Source organism: Cryptotermes secundus, unplaced genomic scaffold (genome assembly GCF_002891405.2).
Source record: "Cryptotermes secundus unplaced genomic scaffold, Csec_1.0 scaffold470, whole genome shotgun sequence".
Classification (NCBI taxonomy): domain Eukaryota; kingdom Metazoa; phylum Arthropoda; class Insecta; order Blattodea; family Kalotermitidae; genus Cryptotermes; species Cryptotermes secundus.
The window spans coordinates 165,759-176,334 of NW_019739954.1; the positions used below are offsets into that span (position 1 = coordinate 165,759).

Genomic DNA, 10,576 nt, shown 5'->3' on the forward strand with positions numbered 1-10,576 from the left:
CAGAAACAAACCCACACTCTTCTGATAATGCACGGGCCGAATAGGAAACTACGCGTATTACTCGTGTATTCGTTGCCGCGAGAACGTGTATACCGACAGGGGAATACACACACAGACTGATGGAGGTATTTATGAAGTACTCCATTGGGATGGGCTCAGGTGTCACGATATACATACAAGTTTCATAAAGTTGGGGTTAGAAATTCAAAGGCTGGTTGGGAGGAGGGTTCACAATCACACAGACGGGATGGAGATCGCATAAGCATAATTCTATTTTTTTCAAAATAAGAAAGTATGCTAACAAGAAGTTCTGAGAAGGTTCAATCAGCTACTTTCTTTTGATACGTATGTGAACATTTCAAACATACGTACCCAGGAGTCTCATTACGTTAATATTGCCTATATATTGCATGCCATGCCAGGTTCTCAAAGGAGAAGAACTACATCGTCTATTTTATCTCATGGAGCTGTGTCCTTATTGAGAAATTAATATTTGCTCAGCAAGCCAAGAAATGTCCCAAAATTTTACGAACTCAGAAGGCTGTCGTACTCCCGAGCACTTTTAATGGTTTCGTATACAGTAAATTTGAATTAATAAAAATATATTCAAAAAATTAATTTTTGTGTTAATCTGAGAGCTTATAAATTTATCTGTTTTGAACTTTTTCAAAAATTTCTGGAGATCCCCCCCCTCCGGGTTGCCAAAGCGAACCCAATTGCTTCTCAGAAGACGGGTTGCGCACTTGCATCTCCGGCATAGAGGGAACACTGTTTCCCAATACATTTATACAGCATCTATTTTAATATTATTCTCCCACTCACATGTATACTTTCGTAATCGTATATTTCCTTCAGGACTTCCTATCAAAACTTTGTATAAACTTCTGTGCCATGCATGCTACATGCCCTACGTATCTCATCCTTCATTTGATTCTTCTAATAATTTTGGTGAGAAGTAAAAATTATTAATTTCTTCATTATGAAATTTTCTGCAGTCTCCTGGTAACTTCCTCCCTCTGGCTACGCTCCTCCGTTAACAACACAATGAATAGTTTCTTAAACAATCGAAAAGGAATAACATTCAAATAAAAATTTTGTAGTTTACTCTCACGCGGTAGCGTAGTTCCTTGAGGCAGTATGCTACAAGCTGAAAGGTCGCAGTTCGATTTCCGGTGAAGTCATCGGATTTTCCAGTTGACATAATCCTTCCAGCTGCACTATGGCCCTGGGGTCGACTCAGCCTCTAACAGAAATGAGTACCAGGAATCTTCCTGGAAGTAAAGGACGGCCGGCGCTTTAGGCTGACAACTTCATCGCCATCTGTGAGGGGTTTTTCTAGAAAATTTTGGAGCCTTGACGTCTCACAACCATGTGGGCCTCCACGACCTGTTACAGGGATAGCTTTACTTTGTCGTTCTTACTCGTTTACCGTCTTGCCGCCTGTCTATTTTACTCTTCGATCCTGAAGATGGATGCATATGTTCCTCGAAAACGTCCGTGAATTTCTACCGGACTACATGGTTTGATACCCAAGCAGATTTTGATCCTCAATCACGTAATTAAAGAAAGGAGTGGGAATGTGATTTCGAATCGCATAGAGCTACCGCAACACTTGCAGATCGCTTTAACAGCTGTGGCTACCGTACATACTGAATTTCATAATATCTTGTGTGTTCTCCATTAGGCCCTCAGCAGAAAACAGAGCAGTTGCATTTACAATACATACAAGACTGTGCAATCAGAAGAGAATGCTGTGTGAAGTCCCCCAGAGCCGTCACATATGGTCGAGTCGCGTGGGACTCTGAACCAAGAATCACTGTGCTGGCGAGGACCAGCAGCTACTTGCCCTACCGACCGATCAGAAGAGATTATTGTGGTATATTTGCTTAAAGCAAGAACTGTGGAGCCAGAGAAACAGCCGTTGCTAGTGAACGACTCTGAAACTAATCCGTTTCTAGGCAACGGCTCGGATAAGTATTCAACAATACAGGTACTGTTGGAGAAGGCGTTTTCTAGTCGGCACGTGCAAATGGGTTATAAAGAAGACAACTGGGGCAAATGAGTCAGTTCTGTATGGAAGTCTGTGAGGAAAATAGGCAGTTGGAAGATAGCCACCGTTCAGAGAGGGATTGAACGCGTGAAGCTGAAGAATCTCCACTGTTAATAGCCGTTACCAGGGAGCGCCTGGTGAAGACACAGCAGCTAGAAAAAACTTAGCGAGTGCTGTAGTAATTTGTGAAATGTGGAGATTAGCGATGGAGCTGTAATTACTTGTAGTTCCGAGTTATGTGTATAAGTGGCCAATAAATGCAATAATCAATCGAAAACTTCGTCTATAATCACTCTATACTACGTGATAATATAAATAATAATAAAAGTTTTATATGAAACAAACAAGAGTGTTCTGAAGCACCGTCTTCTGGGATGTGACAACGTTTAATTTTACTGATAGTTACCATCGCCATGGAAGAACATACTTCCTTCATTTGTACGGTAGAAGAAATAAGGACGTTAGAAAAATGCCTGTTTGCCAGGCTGCATAATTTCACATCCTCATAGTCTCTACTGTGAGTGCCTCAGTTCACTTACTGCACTATCATAAATACAATTACCTATTTTAATTTAAAATAAAAAATATTTCAATTATGCTAATATATCAGTAACCGAGTAAGCTCAATCGGTATAGCGACTGGCTACAGGAGTTAGGGATCGATTCTCGGCAGGGGTAAGATATTTTCTTCTCTCCACAGTGTCCACACCGATACTGCAGCTCACCCAGCCTCCTATCCAATGGGGGCCCTCCTCGGAATTTAAGAGGCCGGTTTGCAAACCTGACCACTCATCTCCATCTAATACCCAGGTCAGGAAAGTCTGCATCTATAAGCAACTCCCCGTACTTCTTAATGCAGTAGCCCTTAATTAATTAAGCACGGGAAGACATTTACATTTGCATTTTATTCAAATATATCAGCCAGTGTTTGTTTACTTCCTCTAAAGCATACTGTGACATGTAGACCCGTTGCTAGGGAACGAGTTGGAAAATACGTTTCCGTGACACAAGCGCTCGAAAATGGGATATCCATTGTTAGGTAACGGACAAATAAACATGCATTCCTGACAGCAGAAGACGGTGTTTTCCGTGGAGTCCGTGCCGAGGGGTTATAAGAGGACACAGAAGACGGGACGGAGAACAACGAAGTAGTGAAGTATGGTCCGAAGTCGAGAGTGTTCAGTCGAAGATAGGAATTTGCGAACTGTTGTAACCAGTTGTACAAAGGTCTAATAAATTCGATCATCACATCAAAAATCCGTTTTATTAGTCACGCAAACCCCACATACGTGACAATATAATTATGTATAATATAATAAATGTATAAGTGGTGGGCCTTCTCGGCCCTTGCACCACGACCTACAGTGGTCTATTGTGCTTGACAATATAATTATATCGCATACCCTTAGTGTGCTTGCGAACAATAGATTGGTACAAATCACAACAGGGTGCTAAAACCAAAGATCAATTAAACAGCGTATGTTGTATCACGTGACCATCCTGCCTCCATTGTGGAACGCGGCCTGTACAATTCTGAATGCTGGTACCAATTCAGAAAGGCCAGTAAGAGCTTTGCAATGACTCTGTTTTGAAGAGGGGAGGGGAGCTGGAGGAATTGGAATTTCTTTTTATTAGACTCAATTCTGTTCGCTTATTTTGTGCTGGTCATTCTCGGCCTGAAGGCTAATAGGACAATACCTTTATTGTCGTTTTGTTGGATGTCCTTCACTGACCATGCAATAGACTGCCTCAGCGACGCAGCAGACAGCAGTATCTGCTCTGTGCTATCTCGTGTCATATCTGACCCTCTATCCCTTAGTTTCAGAGTAAATCGCCATAGATCTGCTGGTCTCAGACTAGAATTTGGCGGCGCCCTTCTTCTCAGGGTTAAACTTCACGTATCCATTGGTATCACAGTGAAACTTTATGTATACGCTTTTCTCACTGTGAAATTTCACGTATCCGTTGCTCTCAGGGTGAAACTTCACGTACCCATTGGTATCAGAGTGAAACTTCACGTACTCATTGGTATCACGGTGAATCTTCACGTATCCGTTGGTTTCAGGGTGAAACTTCACGTACCCATTGGTATGACAGTGAAACTTCACGTATCCGTTGGTATCACAGTGAAACTTCACGTATCCGTTGGTCTCACGGTGGAATTTCGAGTACTCATTGGTCTCAGGGTGGAACTTCATGTACCCATTGGTCTCACGGTTGAACTTCACGTATCCGTTGGTCTCACGGTGGAACTTCACGTATGCGTTGGTTTCAGGGTGAAACTTCATGTATCCGTTGGTCTCACAGTGAAACTTCACGTATCCGTTGGCCTCACGGTGGAACTTCACGTATGCGTTGGTCTCAGGGCGAAACTTCACGTATGCGTTGGTTTTAGGGTGAAACTTCACGTATCAGTTGGTCTCAGGGTGAAACTTCACATATCTGTTGGTCTCAGGGTGAAACTTCACGTATAGGTTTGTCTCAGAGTAAAACTTCACATATACGTTTGTTTCAAGAGTGAAACTTCACGTATCCGTTTGTCTCAAAGTGAATCTTTACGTATACGTTTTTTAGAGTGAAACTGCACGTATCCGTTTGTCTCAAAGTGAAACTTCATGCATCTTTTGTTCTGACAGTGAAACTTCATGTATCCGTTGGTCTCACAGTGAAGATTCACGTATCCATTGTTCTCATAGCGAAACTTCATGTATCCATTGGTCTCACAATGAAACTTCGCGTATCTATTGGTATCACAGAGAAACTTCATGTATCCATTGGTCTCACAATGAAACTTCGCGTATCTATTGGTATCACAGAGAAACTTCATGTATCCATTAGTCTCACAGTGAAATTTCATGCATCCATTGGTCTCAGTGTGAAATTTTGTGTATCCTTATGCCTTAGGGTGGAATTTCACATACTTTTCCTTTTTCAAAGAGAATAACATTTCCGTGTGAAACTGTGTGTTATTGTGTATTGTAATCACGACAATATACAGTGTACAACAAATTCTGAGAATACCAAATATCGTCATGTTTTTTATTTAAAACAGCTTCGTCTTTTGTTTAAAACACAACGTTTCTGAGACTGGATTCTGTCTCCTCCTTCAAGTAAAACCTACTCAGTTGGGCCCTACGTCCCTATCTCCGGACATTGCCACCAGCACAATATAGGATATACAACCAAGCACATCACAAGCCATCTGGGAGAGTTAAGTAAAAACATTAAAACATAAAAACCTCACACGTATAAGGCCCAGCACCAGAGAACTATCAGAACAGATGTCATTACTGGAGAGATAATTTGTCTGTATGGTGCCAAAATAAAAAAAAAACATACAAATATTTCCACTTAACCTGCACTGAGCGGAGTTGTAGGTTTTTACTTCTTTTGTGATGACGGGAGTCCAGATGGGAGAGACGTCCAAGCTGGGTTGACTGATCGANGAACTGAACACCGCCTACAGGAAATACAAGGAATCAGCCCACATGTCTCTGATAGACCATCCGATCAGTCAACCCAGCTTGGACATCTCTCTCATCTGGACTCCCGTTATCACAGAAGAATTAAAAAAACACAACTCGGTCCAATGTAGATATTTGGGAAAATTTGTGTTTTTTATGTCGGTACTATACAGGTAATTTATCTCTGTAGTGATGACTTCTGTTCTAATAGTTCTCTGGTGCTAGGCTTCATAAGTGTAGAGTTTATTAAATGTTTTAATGTTTTGACTTAACTCTCGCAGATGGTTCGTGCTTTACTTGATTAGTATATCCTGTCTTGCGTTGGTGCAGGTGTCCGGAGATAGGCACCAATTGGGCCCAATGAGAAGGTTTTACCCGAAGACGGATGCAGAGTCCAGTCTCCTTGTGTTTTAAATAAAAACAGGACGATTGCTAATGTCAAGAAACATAATATTTGTAATAATGTACCAAAATCGCAAACTTTTTTAGGTCTTAAATTCTGAGAAGATTTATGTGAGCAGAAATGTTTTCACGATAAGGACTGCAGGGCTGCAAACGTGATGAATTATGACAGAACTAAAAATTTCCACAAATAACAAATTTACAGAATAATAACAAAGAAAGTGAAAATATTACATTGACAGGATTCATATTTAAACGTATGCAGGGTTATTCATAAATCCGTGAAACATTTTAAAAATTCACAACAAATAAACTATGCATCGGATCACAGTAATTCTTACGCCGATAGAGAATGAATCTCTCCAAGTTTTTCTTAAAGGCCTCCATTGCCCGCTAATCTCAGGGATCTTCGCAACCGTATCACCGCTGCTGTGGCTCTGCTCAACCGCGATATGCTGACACGGGTGTGGGACGAAATGGATTATCGCATAGATGTCTGCCGTATCAGCAAAGGTGGACACATTCAGCATCTGTGAACTATGTAAAAGAACTTGGTGAGTTTATCCCTATTTCAGTGTAATAAAATTTGGTACCCGTTGCGTTGTTTATTTATTGTAAAATTTCAAAATATTTCACGGACTTATGAATAACCCTGTATTTAATTCCTGGTAAATATTCGCGTATGGTTCATTTAACGACGCCGTCAGTTGGTTACACTGCCCACAGCTTTGAATTGTAGCACGATCAATGAATGATGAATTGGAAACAGCATGAAAGGAAAGTTTTCGTGGCCGATTTCAACGGTCTTATCCGGCGCTCGCTTGGACGGACTGGGGAAAAGCAAGGAAGAACATCGGTCAATACATTCGCAGATCCCACCAAGATTAAATTGTGCATCTCCATGATTGACGTCGGAAACATTACCTTCCCAGCTGACTTGAAATTTGGTTTTTGAAAATTTTAACCGAAAAGCAAAGAGTGATCCACTTACCTGACTGGACAAGTCACGTGATCGTAATCTTCATACCGCCCTGAGAATCTTCGATCTCACTCAAGACACTTCCAATCTGCAACAGAGGAGAAGCTAAAATCAGTGTTCACGAACGAACACGACGGGAACACGAGGGCAAGTTCAGCACTATTCCTGCGCAAAAAATCCCAAGCAGCGAAAATAAATTTTTAATAATTTGTTGTCCTCGTAAAGTAACATTTTATTCAAAGAGCGAAAACAAACTTGTTCTGAGATGAAGCGGCAGCATTTCTTTCAGAATACTGAGACGCATCTGAAAGTGAAGAAGACACACATGAAGAACTGGTGAAAGAAACAGAGCGTTAAAATGTGGCACTGAAATATGCGGACATAATTGTACATTGCAACCATGCTGCCAATTTCCATATGAATAGCATGCAACTGTGATACACAAGATTGTTGCATCTGAAGTTAATAAACTTATGACCATTCAATCGTAAAGAGTTCAGGTGAAACTGTATTTCTTTTTAATTTTATCTGAATCTACGGTCAATACTGACAGAAAAACTGCAGTGCTTCTATTTTATAAGAAAATAAACCGTTTTTATAAAAGATAAACTGACTTTTTTACTATCATTATTAACTCTGTAAACCCACAGGGGTGTGGGAAGTACACCACGGGTTCGATCATGCGCAATTCGTCGGGAAGGGGGGAGGCTGCTGCAGGGATAAAGCTGAACGTATCTGCTATTTGTATTCACTAACTAACGAATCAACTACCGTGCCACAGGAAGATTAGGCCACACGTTCAGTGTGAATTTTCTGAAACAGACTAGCGAAAACCATCAATTCGTTGGCCTTCACATACTGACTATGAAACGGTTAGTCCACTGCCTAATGGTGCTGGCCACTGAGTACTGGAGTGTACTGTGTCCATCAGCACCAAATTCTGGGAGACTGCCTTCGAAGTTAGACAGTCAACTGTGGTTTAATATATGACTCGGAATAAACCGCATCCTGAAGTATAACATTTGAGCGTAAGTTAAACCTACAGAGTTATATGGAGATATACAGAAACAATATGGGTGGTTAGAAAAACTGCATTATCATATTTACTACCGAAAATAGAGATACAATTCTTTAATATTCAAGCCACGAATTATGTCACCTGACACCACACGCACGGACATACACATGCATGCGCACAGAAGACTACAGCCTCATAATACACGTGCGGATACAAGGCCAAGTCTGCAAGCAGTGACATTGCAGCCTATGGATAAAGGGCATGGATTTATTCATAAGCCATTAGTTGCACAAACAAGCCGTTGGGAACTCAGAATTACTTTGTCCATCGTCCAGTATTCTTGAATTATAGAAAAAAACGTTTCGGAAAATGGATCTGTTTCCATCCGCAGGTTAGGGGCGAGACACCTACTCTGTTAGGTCCTATGAAAGAACTAAACTCAATCACTGGACAACATTTATTTCTAAGGGACCCAAAAGAGTAGGTGTCTTCCCATTCATCTGAGGACGGAAACTGATCCAGTATCCGAAACGTTGTGTTCTCTAGTTTTTTTTTTTTAATACCGGATGATAGTCGAAAACAAAGCAACTCTGAGTGTCGTACACCATCGCCAGAACCCTTTAGAATCTACGTCTTAGAGAAGATCAGCAGGGGAAATATTACGTATATTCAGCAGCAGGATGTAAGGACCAACTCACGTAACTGTCCCTAGCTGCGGCCCACAGGTAGCGCAACTTGCAGTTCCTAACATTCACCGTTACCAATACGAGTACCATGGCATATTATCACTTGCTCAAGGCAAGGACCGTGAAGCAAGCAGAGAAGTAAACTTTTCCGTTGCTAAGCAACAGATTTGTAAAGGCCGTGCCATAGCTTAGGCGGTTAGTAGCGGCTTCCAACCGCTGTGGCCCGAGTTCGAACACAGGTCAGGCCATGTGGGATTTGTAGTGGAGAAAGTGGCAATAGGGCAGGCTTCCTCTGAATACTTCGGTTTCCCCTGCCAATTCTCATTCAACCGGCCGCTCTACATTCATCATCATCTATCTCCCGGGGCCAGTACAATGGGCCAAATACTGGCCGAAGTACCAAGTGGACTCAGTCTCACCCCACGCCAAGAAACTAAAAAAACAGATTCACAACATGCAACAATGGAGTAACTGCAAAGCGGTTTTCTTTGCAAGGTCCGTGCGAGAGCACGTGACGCAACAATACAATAACTGTTGGGAGAGGTGTTTTTCATTAAGTCTGTGCCGAGGTTATATAACTAGGAACAGGTGCAATTACGAAATAGTTGAGAGACAGTGCGTAGAGAGGACGTAGAGACAGAAACTAAGGAAGCTACGGCATTGAAAGCCGTTACCAGGCGACAAGCGGAGAAGACAGAGTAAGATGAGAACACTTCGTACGTGCTGTACTGAATTGCACTGTGTGTGAATTAGCGTTAGTACTTTAGTTACTTGTCGTTACTTTCTCTGTGTGTTCAGTAAATAAAATTACCAATCCAAACTCCGTCTACAACCACTCAACCAAGTGGCAATACAGTTAGGCCTAGTTCACAAGTAAACAGTCATCCGTGTGTCTACCCATTCGTCCGTCAGCCCATCCATCCATCCATGCACCTCTGTATCTATCTATCTATCTATCTATCTATCTATCTATCTATCTATCTATCTATCTATCTATCTATCTATCTATCTATCTATCTATCTATCTATCTATCTATCTATCTATCTATCTATCTATCTATCTATCTATCTATCTATCTATCTATCTATCTATCTATCTATCTATCTATCTATCTATCTATCTATCTATCTATCTATCTATCTATCTATCTATCTATCTATCTATCTATCTATCTATCTATCTATCTATCTATCTATCTATCTATCTATCTATCTATCTATCTATCTATCTATCTATCTATCTATCTATATATCTATCTGCGTGTATCTATATATATATATATTTGTCTATCTATATATCTATCTATCTACGTGTATCTATCTATATATATCTATATATTTATCTATCTATCTATCTACATGTATCTATTTATCTATCTATCTATCTCCATATTTATCTAACTGAATTACTGCTTTGGTCCTGTTCCGCTAGGACAATATCGGAAGATGTTTTCGCATCATCTAAGGTTCCTTTCCTCGAGTGCTTGCAGCGTTTCGTAGCGAAATATTGATGGGATGTGGTATTGCGGAAATAGACCTCTGTCTATTTGTCTCTTAGTTTTCGAGATGCTAGTGGATTTCTGCTTTATGGGGGTAAACGCTTATTTTAGCTCAGTACATGCCTCTGTCTCATGATGGAGGAAATTAAGAGATGAATGAATTCCGGTCATGCTTGTTACCATTCAGTCCGTACGCCTCTGTCCTTTCGTCTACTAACAACGTAAATATTATAATATACAAAACTATGGTGGTTCTGTATGGGTGTGTAACTTGGTCTCTGACATTAAGGGAGAAACATAGAATGAGGGTGTTTGGAAACAATGTACTGAGGAGAATATTGGGACCCAAGAGGAATGAAGTGACGGGAGGTTTGAGAAAACTGCAGAATGAGGAGCTTCAGAATATGCACCCTTGTCCAGTAAAACTAGAATGATCAAGTTGAGGAGGATGATATTGGCAGGGCATGTAGCACAAATT

At 40.9% G+C, this 10,576-nt stretch overlaps 1 protein-coding gene across 1 annotated transcript; it reads right to left on the reverse strand.

The window, feature by feature from the left end:
• Window positions 1–3,906: 3,906 nt before the first annotated feature.
• Window positions 3,907–4,338, reverse strand: LOC111872130 (protein LIAT1-like). Its single transcript, XM_023865715.1, has one exon. It carries the CDS (start codon window positions 4,336–4,338, stop codon window positions 3,907–3,909), a length of 432 nt encoding a protein of 143 aa, XP_023721483.1.
• Window positions 4,339–10,576: the final 6,238 nt, after the last annotated feature.

What these genes read in the sequence shown, in the direction of transcription:
- LOC111872130 (XM_023865715.1), bottom strand. Translation starts at nt 4,338, where the DNA reads ATGAAGTTTCACCCTGAAACCAACGCATACGTGAAGTTCCACCGTGAG.